The 17,418-nt window shown below is 38.2% G+C and overlaps 1 protein-coding gene across 1 annotated transcript; it reads left to right on the forward strand.

The window, feature by feature from the left end:
- Window positions 1-1,990: 1,990 nt before the first annotated feature.
- Window positions 1,991-17,165, forward strand: WBP11 (WW domain binding protein 11). Its single transcript, XM_068970938.1, has 12 exons — window positions 1,991-2,117; window positions 4,086-4,200; window positions 4,711-4,742; window positions 5,407-5,500; window positions 8,305-8,501; window positions 9,391-9,524; window positions 9,738-9,937; window positions 10,529-10,720; window positions 12,796-12,900; window positions 13,306-13,593; window positions 14,515-14,697; window positions 15,838-17,165. The coding sequence occupies exons 2-12, from the start codon at window positions 4,137-4,139 to the stop codon at window positions 16,269-16,271; spliced, it is 1,923 nt and encodes a 640-aa protein (XP_068827039.1). The 5' UTR covers window positions 1,991-2,117; window positions 4,086-4,136; the 3' UTR covers window positions 16,272-17,165.
- The last annotated feature ends 253 nt before the right edge of the window (window positions 17,166-17,418 follow it).

Consider the following 17,418-nt stretch of genomic DNA (forward strand, 5'->3'; position numbering starts at 1 on the left):
AAAGTTAAAATATAAAAAATAAAAATTGTTGCTGTAATTGCAATCAATCCTGACCAACTGTGGTGTGATGATTAAATTTTCTTCAAGTGAATATCTAAACACTCTGGAGCATTTTTAAAATAAGCAAATCTCACATATACATATACATATATTATATATATATATATATATAATGCATTTAAATGTAGGAGAGGCACCTGCTACTCTTTTAAGAATTTGCTGTTTAAAGGAAAGTTGTAATTTATTACTTTATGAGTTTTAAGAAAAACTAAATTTCATTTTCAATACCAGCAAAAAGGAGGAAGCTTTCCCTGCTATATAAAAACCTCAGGTGATCCATTACATTTATTATCTAATTTCAGAAAAATCCCAAGGCTATAGAGGCCTAGCGGTTCAGCTGAATTTCTGAAGCAAGGGTTTATTTTCTAAATCCTAACTACCAGTAACTCCCCATTGAGACTTGTGGGTTCTACTCACAAAATTATTTTAAAAGTAATTCCTGCAAGAATGTTCGTTACAGTTGATTCTTGCATCCAATTAAAAAAGACACCTTGACATTTTAAAAGCACAATTTAGATGAAACACTATAGCTTTTCAAAATTAGTCTTCATTTTCTTTCCCTTCTGACACTGCTTCTATAAATTAATTGCAAGACATCACAATTTAGTTCACCTTCAAAATTTTTACTTTGCATTTATTATCTGATTCAGAAACTTAAAAACGTACTGCTCTTGTGGGACTCAGAATTCAGCCAAAAACCAAACCAATAATCTTGTAAAACAAAGCTTTAGGTAAGGGACCAATCTTACAGGTTAAGCACATATTTAAACATTCTCTAAAAAGTTAGTATGTATCTCCGTCAAGATCTTGGAATATTTATAACTGATAGTAAGAACTGACCTATATCTAACATCTCTCTCTTTAGTTGCTAATTTGTGTCCGACTCTTGCGACTCCATGGACTGTAGCCTGCCAGGCTACTCCTCTGTCCATGGGATTCTCCAGGCAAGAATACTGGAGTGGGTTGCATTTCCTTCTCCAGAGGATCTTCCCCACCCAGGAATCCAACAGGGGTCTCCTGCATTGCAGGCGGATTCTTTACCAGCTGAGCTATGAGGGAAGCCCATATCTAACATACTTTCCTGTAAGAGATACTATTTTTGAATGTTTAAACTCACCTTTAAGGGGAAAAGATATGGGAGGAGTCTTAGATAAAGAGCAGACAAAAGAGAAGGAAAGGACGAAGATTAGACCTAAGGGAACACACCCCTTTGTAAGGTGACATGATAAAGGATATTTTGTGAGTGAAAAGACCGGTAGGTAAAAGACACAATATAAACCAACCTCACCTCTCGTAAACTTAAAATTGACTATACGTGTGTCCTCACATTTCCTCTTCAAAAAACGAATCCTGTAGATTAGCAGTCTGGGACTCTAACATTTACACTGATTTCCTCAGGTCTACAAATGTTCTCTGGAAAAACATCAACTTCCAGGAGCAAGCCAAGCTAGCTAAATGCATGAGGCACGGCAGCAAGCGTTATTCCGGGATTCCTTTTCAAACAGAAACTCCCGAAAGATCTCATGTGCTTACGTCATAAACGAGGAGACAACCTACAGAAACACAATTCCAGGTGACACAAATAGCGCTGAATAGTCCCCTATCTGGAATCGGCCTGTAATAAAAGCCACTCTTGGATGATAGGTCAGAATGCCTGTGGCCGGACAGCTAGTACAGAAGTCTCCTCAGCCAAACACAGAGCCCACCCGCTTCATTTTCACACTCTTATTGGGCTAGACAAGTGTCAATCAACATGAAACCGTTGTTCTGAGTGGTGGAGGCGGGCTCTTAGCCGATAACCAACCAATTCGGTACTGTATTGGGGCGGAAGAGACTCTGGTCCTGCAGCTCTCGGTTACTCTCTATGGTTCCAGGGCGAAGAAACGCGGAGATCTTCGGCCCGGAAGTGACGTAGGGATGGCGGAGGGGCGCGAGGTTTCAAGATGGCGGTGGTTGGGTGGTTGACCGAAAGGCAGAGGTGAAGGCCCTTACGAAGTGAAACGGGCCGAGAATCGTCCCCTCCCCGCTTCTCACAGCCCCAGGAGCCCAGCAGAAGCGTGAGTGTGCGGGATGGTTCCGCTCCGTTACTTCACCTTTCCCGTCCCTTCCCGGGGCCCGCGCGGTTGCCTCGGGAACGCCAGGCCCCTCAGTCCCGCTCTTGTTCTCCGCGATTGGGGTCTCCCCGATCGCGGACTAGGGGGTCTTTTGGGGCGGCGCTGCGTCCAGCGGTTAAGCGGCTGTCTTCGCCTGGGTCGGTCAGCGCCGCCTCCTGACGCTGACCGGTTGGTTGCCTTAGGTTTGCTGCTACCTCGAGTCAGGGGTCAACCGTCGCTATGGTTTCGGCAGTTGCAAATGCTGTTGGCTTCTTTGCTGGACTTGGGTTCCGTCCCTTGGGAGCCTTTTTGACTGTTGAGAGTTACCCTAAACGATTCGTGACCCGATTTACCCATCTCCTCAGGTTTTAGACACGACAAGTAGTTTGTCCAGACTAAGGCTCCGGTGTCCTTTGTAACTATCCTAGGTTTCATTTGTGGAAGAAGAGGGTTAAAAAAAAAAAATGAGCCTGAGGGTAATTGAGAGGGAAGCAAAAAAGATACAGGCCATCAAAGATGTGAGTGCTTTTATTTGTGCTAATTTTGCTTGTTTCCGCTTCCTTTCTTCCCCAATTCCAGTTTTTCTGAGAAGCAAACCCTTGATAGGGTAAATTAGTTGCGACTGGAACAGAGAAGCAAACCCTTGATAGGGTAAATTAGTTGCGACTGGAACAGCTTTGAAGCGTTTAGCAGAAATCAAGGCAATTGGACACTTTATGAAAGACGCATTAACTAATAAACTTGCCTGACAAAACCTTTGTGAAGGGAAGGTATAATTCTATCGTCTGCTTAAAAAAATCTACCTCATGGTCTTCCCTTTCCCTCCCTTTCAAAGTGTCTGCTTTCAAAGGGAAGGAAATGTATTACTCTTTCTTATTGGAAAGAGCAAAGTATCAGAAAGTTGTCATCCATTTGGAATAACTGGAAGAGGTGATTGTGATAGTGTCTTCCTGCGTGTGGGCTCAGTCTTGTCCAACTCTTTGCGACCCCATGGACTGTAGCCCGCCAGGCTCCTCAGTCCTGGTGATTTTTCAGGCAGTAATACTGGAGTGGGTTGCCATTTCCGCCTCTGGTGATCTGCCTTACCCAGGGATCGAACCCAAGTCTCTTGCATCTCCTGCACTGGCAGGCTCTTTACCACTGCGTCTCCTGGGGAACCCATAATAATTTCTTAGGTCAATTAAAGTTTTCAGTTACAAAATATTGTCTCTCATATACAGTTACCCCTTTCAGTTACCTTAAAAAATATGAGTCAGGAGTCAAGTAGACATTAGTAAGAAAAATTTGTATCTTGATGTTTATACAAGCTCATATAATATTTTGACTATCTGTGGTTTTATGTTTTTAAGTTTCTGTTTAAGAGTCAAGAATTATATCTGAATTGGAACTAAATCTAAATTATTAAATAGGCTTAAATTGTGAGTTTTTACTGTCTTAGAGGTGATGAGAATACATGCCAAGAAACCATGAAGAAAGACAAGGATGAGCTATTTGTCCTTGAGCCCAGATCATTACCCCCATTTCCCTTTTACTCCTGTTTCACCCTGCATATAAATAAAGTGAGAATATAAGAAAAGAGCAAATGACTCTCGTGTACATAGTGTGTGTCATATTGCTGAAACATTCTTTGATGATTGATTTTTTTCCAATTGATGGGTCAGTGCTGTGATCCATAAAAGAAAGTTAATTGATGAGTTAATGATAGTAGTAGTCTTCATACTCATTATTACCTTTATAAATAATAGGAATCTAATTTTTTGTGGTTGGAGAAGTTGAAGCTGTTTTTCCTGGGCATTAAGTTAAAACTAGGGAAAGAACAAGGTCTTAATAATAGAAGTTTCTTTTCAGAGATGGTCAGGAAGAAAATTCTATAAATATAAAAAGAAAGAAATTTTGTAAATTGAGGAAAAATAACCCTTTTTGTCTTTGCAGGTTTTAGGTTTTATTTTCTAAACAAGCAAGTAAATCAAACAACTTGTCAACATGGGGCGGAGATCCACGTCATCCACCAAAAGTGGAAAATTTATGAACCCTACAGACCAAGCCAGTAAGTGTTCATTAATGTGGAATGATGAAGAAGAGGGATGGTAAAAATTGCTTCAGGGAGTCTATTTTATTATTTTCTTAATTATAAGATCTGTAGTATTTGTAATTAAAGTTATCCAGTGTTCTAGTGGGCACATGATTAAAACTTTAAACATGCAACAAAAGATAGTACCCATATTTCTAATTTGATGGACTTGCAAAGTAGAATTAGTTTAAAGCCTTCTTTTTTGTATGTGACATTTTAAACAAATTGTTTGTAAGTGCCTTTTTAGTACTTAATGGCATTTTTTCAGGTTCATAGTTATTTTTTTAAATAACTTAAAAAGGTCTTGAGGCAGTTTTGATTGCCATAATTAGAAGGGTGCTATTGGTATCTATTGGAGGCAAGGAATGGTGTTAAATATCCTACAGCACACAGAGCAACCACTGACAGTAAAAAATTACCTGTATTAAATTGGAGAAAATGCTAATGTTCAAGGGTTTAAGTTTTATGTTCTCTCCCTCTCTTAAGGAAAAGAAGCTCGGAAAAGAGAATTAAAGAAGGTATGATTCCAGAAGCATCCTGTTAGACATAAGTGTAATTTGACACCTCTTATTGGAGATGAGTGGATTTAGAAACATTTCCAGTTATTTGGCAGAAAAGATTTATGCTTCTCATAAGATTTATTGAGCCACAGTACTGGGAGACTGAACTAAGTTTGTAGATAAGCTCATGATGAGTTATTATAACATTCTTTATTTGATTACCATTCTCAGTGACTTGAAATACTTTAAAAAATGCTTCTCTTGCCATTTAACTGCTTTGTTGGAAGCTACTAAATTAGTAAATGGAAGTAAATGTGACACTAAGTTTTCCTGATGATGATTTGTTAAATTTGTGGGAAAATGTCCCCAGAATAAAAAAGGATTTACATTTTAGTATCATGCCTTAACACACTGAGAGAACCTAGTTTTTCAGTAGTTTTCAACTGTTCATTCTTGTTTCATTGCTAGCATTAAATTTTGCAAAACGCATCTTTTTGTCTAAATTGGAAACATCTGGGGGAATAAAAAAATGATATTACTCCTGTTTCTGGTGGTTGAAACAAGTGATCAGAAACCAAGAAGTTCAACTTCAGTTTAAGTGGATTTTTGAGACACATTGACATGAAAACTCAGGAGTATTCAGCTTCTGCAAATTGTGCTCTTTTTTCTTTTTTTTTTTAAGAACAAAAAACAGCGCATGATGGTACGAGCTGCAGTTTTAAAGATGAAGGATCCCAAACAAATTATCCGGGACATGGAAAAATTGGATGAAATGGGTAAGATTTTGTAAAGGGATGGATTTTATAGCAGAGATAATAGTCTGATACATAGAGATAGGCAGTTAATGAGTGAAGCAGAACAGATAAAAGAATTACAGAAAAAAACATGACAGCACATGATGCTTGGATTTAGTTTTAGTGTTAGAAAAACAAAATGGAGTGAAGGGCTGTTACCAACCTGAAATCTCATCTAGAATAAGAGGGAAGCCGTTATTTAGCTTTAGCTAATTGTTCTTTATGAGATAACAAAAGCCCAGTTTGGCCAGTTCATTTTTTTAAGAGAAAACTAAGTCTGCTTTTTGAAATCACCTTGGGCTTTTTTTTGTTTTGGGTTTCAATGTTGGCAGCTACCATGTAAATCTCAATATTGGGCCACCATGAATGTGTCTGTTGCCCCTCTTTTCCAATAGATGATCCAAAGATAAATGACTACTTAGTAAGGACATAGAAGAAATCAAATACTTAAAATCACATTTAAAAAAAAATCCTATTAGAATTTCTTCCTTTTTTGCATTATATAGGATAATTTTATCTAGTCTCATCACGTGCATCTTCAGTATCACTTCTTTTTCATTACTGGAATCCATATGAAATAGCTGCATGTTGTCTTTTCTTGTATCTGAGTTGCTTGAGAATCACCTGTGATGCTGCCACTGGAAGTTCTATTCTAACTCACAGAGAAGTTCCTTTAGTTTAAAAAACCTCTTCAAAATAGAATGCAGTTTTACCAAGTCCCAAAGATTGTATAACATTTATTTAACCCTTATTTCCTTATTTATATACTTTATACTTACAGGTATGAAAGGAAAAAAGTCTTCGGAAGTATTTTTAACAGATTACAATTAATTAAAAGTAGGAGTCCAGAATGGCGTAAAGTGACTTTAGGTAGTTATAAATAATACAGAGGACGAGTCACAAAATGGAATCCATATTCAACCCATTCTGTTAACTTCGGAACATGGGGTTTTTAATTTTCCTTTTTTTTAAAGTAGCTTTCAACATCCAAAAATAGTCTAATTAACTCCATAGTTTTCAGCTGTCAAGTTTTTGCCAATTCTGCCTTCTGTCCCTGCATTTTTTTTTTCAATTCCATGTTGAAAGAATCTTTACAAATTTTGTTTACAAAGGTTTCCATACAGGTTTCGTGATTTGCCCCAAAAAACAGATAGTGAAAGAGCTGCAGTGAAACTTCTCAGTGATGGATTAAGTGGGGGTCCAAAAAAACCCAGTTATGTGAGGTTGTGGTATTAAAAGCTTTCTCAAATAATGTGGCAGATATTGAAGCCAGCCTGGGCGAGAGTTTTGGGTCAGACTGCATCATCTCACATCTCTCCCAGTTCAGCTATAACTGATTCCACTTGTTGCCTCTAGTCTAAATCCTGGTAGGGACAGTTGCTTTCCCTGGCATGTCAGGATATTTACCTATTAAATGACCCCAAATTGTGTATTAATAACTTAGGTTTATTTAGCTCTTATCTTGTTACATGCCAGGGTTGGTTCTTTTTTTTTTCCACATTTTCATTTGGTCTTCACTTTCACGACAGCTCTTTTGGGTGGGTGTATTGCCCCTCCTTTACAGTTGAGGAAGCTTAGGCACAGAGACATTACCTTTCTCAAAGTTACACTGTTCGGAAGGGGCACAGCTGGGATTTAAAGTTAAACGCTTAGCATTTTCATGAATCACACTAGGAATAGTGTGGTTTGAGACCATACTTCTGATTTTGAATATATCATCAAAGTGTTAATAAGATTAAAGAAAGACAATAAGTAAGCTTGTGAATCTTTAAGAAAAAAGAGGAAGGAACACTAGTCATCAGAGCTCTATTATAATTTATAAAACTCAATATAAACTAATTTAAACAGAAAAAAGTATTCCTTGACTCCTATAATTGGGAAATCCTGGAGGGAAATGGGCCTCAAAAACCCAAATATTTTGAGCAAGACTGTCCATCTGTCTGACCTAGTGAATTTCTTAGATATAAGAAATTCTGTCCAACCAGTGAATTTCTTGGATAGAAGGTGGAATATGTGGTGGAATTAGTGATGGTTGAGAGATGACGCCATAGACAGCTCGAGGTTTATTTCATTCCTACTTGTGAGAGCTTCTCTCCCATATCTAAAGTCTCAGAGAAGGATATGGTCCCAGTATGGCTCATGTGCCAGTTGATCTCTGAGTCAGTCACTGGCAAGGGAGATGGAGGGAGGCAGGTATGGTTGACCAGGCAGACCTGGGAGTCCTGTGCTAATCCAGTCCCTTTTGGTCCCTCTTGGAGAGATAAAATTAAGCTCCATGTTGAACACACTGGAAGAGAAAGGTTTAAATAGCTCAACAAGGGACACTAACTGATATAAAAATAATAGTTGAGTGGTGAGCCAGATACCAGTTTATATCTGCTTGATTGTGAAGTAGTTGATGTCCCCATGTTCCAGATGAAGAAGCTGAAGATCAGAGTTTTAAGTGCACAGGATCTCAGAATTAAATGACAGACCCAGTGTAGTATAGGTGTTGATATACTAATAGCTGTGTCAGGTTGTTAGCATAGAGGAATGAAAATTGATTTTTATTAGAATGATAATAAAGTCAATTAGGTGACATTTCTTAGGAAAGGAAGTAAAATTAATAGCCATCTTAAAGGGATGAAATTTCAATAAACTGTGCAGTTCTTTTTTGACAAGAATATATCTGGTGTCTAAATCTCTTTTTGAAAAGTTTTAACATAGAAGTGTATTTTTAATAAATGATGTCATCTGTTGAAGTGACATTTTGTGTTTAATGTCATAATCTGCTTTTTTCCTCTCAGAGTTTAACCCAGTGCAGCAGCCACAGTTAAATGAGAAAGTGCTGAAAGACAAGCGTAAAAAGCTGCGTGAAACATTTGAACGTATTCTACGACTCTATGAGAAAGAGAATCCAGATATTTACAAAGAATTGAGAAAGCTAGAAGTAGAATATGAACAGAAGAGGGCTCAACTTAGCCAATATTTTGATGCTGTCAAGGTAAATCATGTTTCTTTTGAGAGCTAAACTAAAATTTTATAGTTAGACTTACTCTTAAAGTTGATAATGGGAGACTCGATGATGTTGAACCTCCTTCTCTTGTCAGACTAAACATATATTTACCCCATTAGCCAGCAAATCTAAACCTATGTGTTTATACAAGAGAACTTGATCTTCCTGCCACTATGGTAATAGCTAGAGTGGAAACAGCCCAGCTACCCATTAATAAGATAATGGATAAACTGTTACATTTTCATAAAATTAAATGCTGCTCAGTAATAAAAAGGAATGATCAGCTAATAATCCAAAAAACATGAGGTAAAAATTTTAATGGCTAAATCTCAAAAACACTGTCCTTTCTTCATGGTTGTGATTCCATTTATATGAAATTCTAGACCAGGTAAAACTAATTTATGGAGGAAGACATTTGTATCAGTAGTAGCCTTCGGATAGTGTTAAGGATTGATTGGGAGGGAGTATGAGATATGCATTTGTCAAAATTCACTGAATTTATACATTTCATTGTAAATTTTGCCTCAAGGTAAAAATGTTTTTTAAAAATAATTTAATGTGGTGAAGTAGGTAGCATGGGTCCCATTTTACAGATAAGGAAGCTAAGGTTACTTACTTTGTCATACAGCTTGTTTGTGACAGAAATTCAACAGCAGCAGGCTAATTTTAGAGTCCAAGTGCTACCACTGAATACATACTATCCTGAAGTTTCAACTTACTGACAATCTTAAAAATGTTGACTTGGCTTTCTATCTTTGTTTCTCATGATACTTAATGTTAGGTGGAAAGCAAATCCAGGTAATGAAGCAGCTGATGTAGCGTTTGTGGTGTTGAGTTGGGGGATTACTCTTACCGACCAGAAGACTCTCTCTTTCAGAATGCCCAGCATGTGGAAGTGGAGAGTATTCCTCTGCCAGATATGCCGCATGCTCCTTCCAACATCTTGATCCAGGACATTCCACTTCCTGGGGCCCAGCCACCCTCCATCCTTAAGAAGACCTCAGCCTATGGGTAAGGAAGTGGTAACAGAACCAAATAGCATATAGTAAAAGCACCTTTTGACTTTCTGTGCCAAAATTATTGCAGTGGAAAGTAAAGGACAGTGGGGATGTATGCAGTTCTCCTTTGGTTAGATAGGACCTGAGAGCTCCTTTAAAAACTGTTTAGAAGAGGAAGTGTGTATCTCATTACTGGTAATGTGATCGCTGTAAATTTTCTTTACAGACCTCCAACTCGGGCAGTTTCTATACTTCCTCTTCTTGGACATGGCGTTCCACGTTTGCCCCCTGGCAGGAAACCTCCAGGTCCTCCCCCGGGCCCACCTCCTCCTCAAGTCTTACAAATGTATGGCCGCAAAGTGGGCTTTGCCCTAGATCTTCCCACTCGTAGGCGAGATGAAGACATGTTATATAGTCCTGAACTTGGTAAGGAGTGACTATTCCTTTTGCTCTTAGAACCTTTCTACTGTCACTTTTAATTTAGCTGTATAACATCTTGTTCACCGCCCTCAGAATTTGGGAAATAAATGAGGCTACCCTGTACATGCCAACAGATGGATAAATCATAGATCTACTCAGGAAAACAGCATGCATAAGGAAGATAGAAATGTCTGTTGTAATTTAAATTAGACTTTCCTTGAAGGTACCACTCTCTTACCATCAGTGCCTTAAAAATTGGGTAACTTGTATACTTGTTTCCCATTTAGCTTTATTTTCATTCGACTAGAGCATCCTTATGTACAGTTATAATGATTGTGTATGTGCATATCTTTATATAGCTTTCTGAGTGGAATTTGTTTTCAATTTTGAAGCTTTAAAAAAATCTTACATTATAAAAAAGGAGAATTTAAAACTGTTGTCAAGTGGAAATATTGTCAGACTATATGAATAGCTGAGTTCATACAGAAAAAATTTGATCAAGTTATTCTGAGTCAAATAGCCTGGCTTTCTGTATTTGGGGGTACCATTTAGGATCCAGCTATATAACTTGATCCTGGCTCCCTCCTCCCTTTCCAGCTCAGCGGGGTCATGACGATGATGTTTCTAGCACCAGTGAAGATGATGGCTATCCTGAAGACATGGACCAGGATAAGCATGACGACAGTACTGATGACAGCGACAGTGACAGATCAGATGGAGAAAGTGAAGGGGATGAATTTGTGCACCGTGATGACACTGAGAGAGAAAACAATGAAGAAAAGAAATCAGGTATGTGAAGCTGAAAGTTTCATGGTATTAAGCAATAAAAAGCACACGAGCTGAAGGTCTTGATTTATTAATGGATCCATGAAAGTAATTGTGAGTGCCTTGAAAGGAGGATCAGTGCTCTATTCATCTTTATAGCTCCAAAGTCTCAATGTTGTTGACACACAGTAAGTAACTGGTGGATATTTGTGAAAAGAAAAAACTGAGCTGTGTAAGTGATTTTTTAAAAAAGTCTACATAGTAAAGTCTACTTTTGGGGAAAAAGCATAAAGATGTCCTATCATGGTTATGTGTAGGAAGAAAACCATATTCACCTGATTGTTTTTTAATGAGTCTGTTTACATATCTATGTTTGAAGTCCTTTATATAATTCTATGTTCATTCAATCTTAAGTAAACAAGAACCATAGTTAAAATAAAGGTACACCTGTGAGTGGAGTCATGATTTAATGGAAATGTCTTACTTATAATGTATGTTATCTGTTTATTATAAATTCAGACTGAGCTACATGTACTTTCAGAAAGTAGCTATGTCATTCATTAAGGAAATTTTATAAAATGTACCATCTGTCATATTCCAGTAGCCTTGGAGCTTCTTTTGTAATTGATTTCCAGTCTTCAAAATAGTATTTATATATTAGTAATATTACTGATATTACAGTATTGATTATGATAAAATTTTCTTCAGATATTCCTTAAATCATGGTTGCAAACCAGAAAGCTAGTTTAAAGAGGTAGATAGAACTGGTAGTGAAAAATGGTAGAGGACACTTAGGTAAGAAGTCGTACTGAAAAGCAGAAAGTCACTAGAGCCACACCAGTTCCCTTTTTCTCTAGACTGCGGTCATTTGCCTCATTTTCCTCTTTTTGGACCAACTGGTTTTTTAATCTATTGAATGATGATGAATACGAATATTAATATATTCATTGATGCACATGTGTTGGAAATGGTTATCCTAACTATGAGTTGACATTCAGCTAATAATTGAGTTTTTACTATGTACAACGCATTTTTCTAGACACTAAGGATGCAGAGTAAACAAAACTAAAGCCTGCCTACATAGAACTTCTATCCTCCTGTAAATGTTTACCATCTAAGAATAAGAACGTTCCTAATACTACACCATTTAGCATCTTTAGGTGTCTGGTAGAAAGCCTTTGTCAGGTTAAGGAGTTCCCTTCTAGTCTAAGTTTGCTAAGAGGTTTTATTATAAATACTTTTTAATCATCTCTTGGGATAGTGTTAATGATTTTTCTTTCTTTAAGCTGTTTATTGTAATGAATTACATTCATGGCTTTTCTAATGTTAAGTCATTTTTGCATTTCTGGGACCAGCCCTACATGTTTATGAAGTTATTTTCTTTTAAAACACTGTTAAATTCAATTTGCTTATGTTTTATGTTGGCCAGCAGTTTGTTTTGGTGTGTGGGTTATGCTAGCTTCAAGTTCTGGATAGCACTCCATCTTTTCCTGTGCCCTGTTATAGGAAATTGCTGTAACTTAACATTTGGCTGAATTTCCTTGTAAAGTTATTGGGCCAGGTGCCTTTGAGGAACTTTATCTTTGACTACCATTTTAATTTCTGTGTTCTGATCTTGTCACCCCTTTGGCCAGTTGTAAGTAACATTTTTCTAGAAAATTATCAATTACTTGAATCTGCATGTTCAGTTATATTGGCATAAAGTTTTTAGTAGTAGTGGCTCAGTCGGTAAAGAATCTTTCCACAGTGCAGGAGACCTGGCTTCATTCCCAGGGTTGGGAAGATCCCCTGGAGAAGGAAATGGCAACCCACTCCATTATTCTGGTCTGGAGAATGCCATGGACAGAGGAGCCTGGTGGGCTACAGTCCATGGGGTCTCAAAGAGTTGGACACAACTGAGTGACTTAACACTTTCACTTTCAACTTTAAAATCACTGTAGCATGTATTTACCACCAGTGGGCATTTGATTTACTATCTTTAATATAGCTCTGCCTTTTTGCCAAGTAGTAGGAAGCAGTTATAGCTAGTGTTTAGAGTAGTTGTTTATAGTAAACATATACTAAATTTTGTTGATCCTTTCCCTTCTCTGATTCTTTAGGTCTGAGTGTACGGTTTGCGGATATGCCTGGAAAATCTAGGAAGAAGAAGAAGAAGAACATGAAGGAGCTGACCCCTCTCCAAGCCATGATGCTTCGAATGGCAGGTGAGTCATGGAAAGAACAGTGATTGGTATTTCCTCCTGCCAGTTTCTTTACATACATTTTTCTATTTAATATCTTAGCAATCAAGTAATAAATTCTTGTTTTTGAAAAGTCAAGGTTTCGAGACACTGAGATAAGCTGCCCAAAGTTAGCCAGCCAGTAAGTAGTTGGACTGGCATTTAAGTCCAAGTCTGTCTTGTTCTAAAACTTGGACTCTTTGCACTCTGCTGCCCTAGTATGGATGAGAAGAAAGCTACTATATTCTTGGCATATCTGAGTATTCTATTGAAGGAGACTGGTTGTTAGTTTTAAGAAAGCATTTATTGAGCATGTGTTATAGGCATTGCTATTTCACAGGCTGTAAAATATGAATCTGCTCCATTTGTCCGGTTTCAAATTTCTTTCAGGTCAGGAAATCCCTGAAGAGGGACGCGAAGTCGAGGAATTTTCAGAGGACGATGATGAAGATTCGGATGATTCTGAAGCAGAAAAGCAATCACAGAAACAGCATAAGGAGGAATCTCTCTCTGATGGCACGTCTGCAGCTTCCCAGCAGCAAGCCCCTCCACAGTCTGTTCCTCCATCTCAGATACAAGCACCCCCCATGCCAGGACCACCTCCGCTTGGACCGCCACCTGCTCCACCTTTACGGCCACCTGGACCACCTACAGGCCTTCCTCCTGGACCACCTCCAGGTAAGTACTTACATGCTATAAATAAATAAGCCTAAATGTGGTTACAGTGAAGTTATTCCAGAAAGTAGACATCGTTAGTAGTAATGATTTCTGGTTTCCTGCTAGTGTAATTTTCTAAGAAACCAAGATTCTCCAAGGATAAACACAACTTGCTCATTCATAGCAACACTGTTTGCAAGTCATAGAACTTGTGACAGCTGTCTCTTTCTCCAGAGCTCTTCTTTTTCAGAGTTTATCAGTTCTGATATTAGCAGTTTAGCAGGTGGAAACTGGAGTATGTAACTGAGGGTTTGTTTAGAATTACTCTTTAGTATGCTGACTTGACCCAGTTCTTAGTTGGTTGTGAACATGACTAGGGCACAGTAGATGCTACTGCATACCCTTCTTTGGTTGGGAGTTACTGGATGTTAGTGTAATCTGTATAGTGAGAGACTAAAGTCATCAGTATTAATCAGGTCTTCAGCTTAAAAGTATAATAAGTAAATTTACAGTTTGAAACAACATATAAAACTTACTGGCCAATTATGATTTTTAGTCCAGTAATCTGCCAGTTAAGTCTTCAGTTGAGTTCATTCTCTGACTAGTGCAAAGCAAAATTACCTATCCTATGACATTCTCAGTGGTCTTTGTATATCTTAATGAGTTTCAGAGAATCCTTAAAGCACCATGCTTTTCATACTGCATTTTCAGCTTATGTTAGAGCCATTTAAGACCTGTCATCTTTGTGTATCTCTAGCCCAGCAGAGCTGTGGTTTAAAATGTTTTATGTTAGGACTGTGAAATAAAGAGAAATGGACCATAATAAATTTTGAAGTTATCTGATGTTAAGTTAAAGTGAAACCACATCTCAGTCATCTTACGCCACAATTACTACTTCAGATATGTTTGTTTGATATTAACTATGCACTTTTCTCATTTCAGGAGCTCCTCCGTTCCTGAGACCGCCTGGAATGCCAGGACTCCGAGGGCCTCTGCCTCGCCTTTTACCTCCAGGCCCACCACCCGGTCGACCCCCTGGCCCTCCTCCCGGCCCACCCCCAGGTCTGCCTCCTGGCCCTCCTCCTCGGGGACCCCCACCACGGCTACCTCCCCCTGCACCTCCAGGTGAAGCTTTGCTTTCTGTCTACTATATATTTCATTTATCCTAAGACGTTTTCACATTTCAGTATCCTAAAATCAAGCGGTATCTTAAAATGGTGTTTTTAAATTGTTTTGGCCTAGGTAGAAGTTGAGTTCTTCCCAGTGGTATTTGAATTGGATGCTGTCACAGAGGGGACTTTTCCTTGCCAGAGAACACTTCGGATTAAATTGTTCATTTCAGATTTTTTTTTTTAGGACTACACTTAGAGTTGTGAAGTCATTCTATACATCTGCATGGGTATCAACTTTAACTTTACAGTCACAAGGGGAAGTTTTTTTTCTTCCATTCCCTCTACCCAGGGTCAAGGTTAGATAGGCAAATTTCCTTTGATCTTATATGTGGCAGGTATATTTCTGGTTTACTACATTGATTGTCTCATTTTAATGTAAAGGTCTCCTTTTAAGCTCCTCAGCTTGTTCTTGGACATTTTTTTCTCTCTCAGTGGTATATGGAATAATTATGAATGTGTATAAGCAGTAGTGTCCTAGGTTGAGGAAATTTGGTACTTTATTCTCCGTCTGAAAGGGGATATTTGGAGAAAATTAATCTGCACTTCCTGGTGAATGATAATGGTATGTTCACACCATTAGTAAGACATGAATTCTTTTCCAGTAACAGTGACATTTTATGATTAGTCAGATTTTCTCATTCCAGCATTAAAATTGTATTTCTTGTCCATTCAGCTACATTTTAAGGGGGAGGAATATTGTGTAAATCAGTAAATAATGCATGGGAATCAAATCCCAACCATGGTTTGATAGCATTTGCACTGTACAGATGGAATAGAATCTTAGGTTGTCAAGTTACAGATTTGGCCATCTTAAGATCATATTTGAAAACAGTTGGTATTGTTACTTTTACTTTATAGTTTAAAGTAGTACATTATTAAGAGAGGAGGAAAACATAAGAATTGGGATACAGATGGAAAGTGAACACTGTTTTACAAAAAAGTATTCTTTAATATCAAAATATATTCCTGAGTTTCAGGTAGCAGGCAGTATGATTTATTTTCTAGAAATTATCCACTTCAAGAAATTGTCAGCCTGTGTTTGTAAAGTCCTTAATAGTAGTTACATTTTATTATTGTGTTCTCCTTTGTCTAGGTATCCCTCCACCCCGTCCTGGCATGATGCGCCCACCTCTGGTGCCTCCTCTTGGACCTGCCCCACCAGGGCTCTTCCCACCAGCTCCCTTACCCAACCCGGGGGTTCTAAGTGCTCCCCCCAACTTGATCCAGCGACCCAAGGCGGATGACACAAGCGCAGCCACCATCGAGAAGAAAGCCACGGCAACCATCAGTGCCAAGCCACAGATCACTAATCCCAAGGCAGAGATCACACGATTCGTGCCGACCGCACTGCGGGTGCGTCGGGAGAATAAAGGGGCTGCTGCTGCTCCCCAGAGAAAGTCTGAGGATGATTCTGCTGTGCCTCTTGCCAAAACAGCACCCAAATCTGGCCCATCTGTTCCCGTGTCGGTGCAGACTAAGGACGATGTCTATGAGGCTTTCATGAAAGAGATGGAAGGGCTGCTGTGACAGCTTTGGATGCTAGATCAGGCTTCTGTTCACATCAGTGGTTCATGGAGAAAGAGGCTCTTACTCAGCTTAGGTGGAAGAGTTGCTTTCACTGTCAGGGTATTTTTAATTTCATTTCAAGGAATATCTTAAAGTTTAGCCTTGTTCAGAATTTACTGCATATAAAAGAGAGGGTATTTCATTCAAAATAAATTGGTTATTGAAGCAGTGCTGCTAATAACATCCATCCCCTTTCATACCACCATTTTCATCAGATTTCTTCCCCTACTCCAATTCCTTGGCAACTTGTGATCAAGGGGAACTTTGTTATTTGTTTTGGCTCTCTTATTGTGTGCTGTGGGCACTGGAGTAGAGATTTCTGGAAAAACCAGTTTATTTCACCCCCATCTTGCCTTTCATGTTTGAGTTATTTTTAATATTGTAAATATTTTGTAATATTGTAGTGAAATGGATCACAGTGTCATTTCCTAATACAAAGCGATATATGTGGGAAGAAAATGTACAATTCTTCGATTAAAATTCCCACTGATCTAAACTTTGAGTGTTCCATGGAATAAATAAATAAATGTTCTACATCAGAATATCTTCTGTCTTACTGACAATGTATAAACATAATAATTGTTTTATGGGCAGAAAAGCAAGTGTTTAAAACTTGGGTATTAAGGAACTGCCATTTCTGGTATGGAATATGGAAAGAGAATTTTATTGAAAATGGTTAGAACTAAGCTTTAACTTTAAAAGATAAAGAAGAGATAATTATTTTCCTTTAGGATTATTATATATTGGCTTAGGAAGTTGAGAGGTTTTATTGCTAAGAAGAGGAGTCTTATTCTCAAAGATTACTTACTTTTCCAGAGCTCTGTGAATGGATGGATATCTGTTGAATAGCAAAAAGTTCTCAAATCATTTCTAAGCTGTTAGATAGCTAGAAAAGGCTACTGCTATTGCTGTTTTTGAATTTGTCACTTCTGTGAGCTTTTGTTATTAAAAGCACAGAAAATAAGAATGCTTAATGCTTTTAATTTGCATTGGTATTTTCTTTACAAAGTGCTAATATCTATCCAGTAATACTGGGGAATGACTTCCATGGATATTTTCCCCATTTTACAGGGGAAGGTATTGGTGTTAAAGGGCTCATGTCCAGAGA

The sequence above is a fragment of the Capricornis sumatraensis genome, chromosome 4 (genome assembly GCF_032405125.1).
Source record: "Capricornis sumatraensis isolate serow.1 chromosome 4, serow.2, whole genome shotgun sequence".
Taxonomy (NCBI): Eukaryota; Metazoa; Chordata; class Mammalia; order Artiodactyla; family Bovidae; genus Capricornis; species Capricornis sumatraensis.

What these genes read in the sequence shown, in the direction of transcription:
- WBP11 (XM_068970938.1), top strand. Translation starts at nt 4,137, where the DNA reads ATGGGGCGGAGATCCACGTCATCCACCAAAAGTGGAAAATTTATGAAC. An exon ending in GAACCCTACAGACCAAGCCA is followed by an intron (nt 4,201 to 4,710) that starts GTAAGTGTTCAT and finishes CCCTCTCTTAAG; the next exon opens with GAAAAGAAGCTCGGAAAAGA. An exon ending in AAGAAGACCTCAGCCTATGG is followed by an intron (nt 9,525 to 9,737) that starts GTAAGGAAGTGG and finishes TTTTCTTTACAG; the next exon opens with ACCTCCAACTCGGGCAGTTT.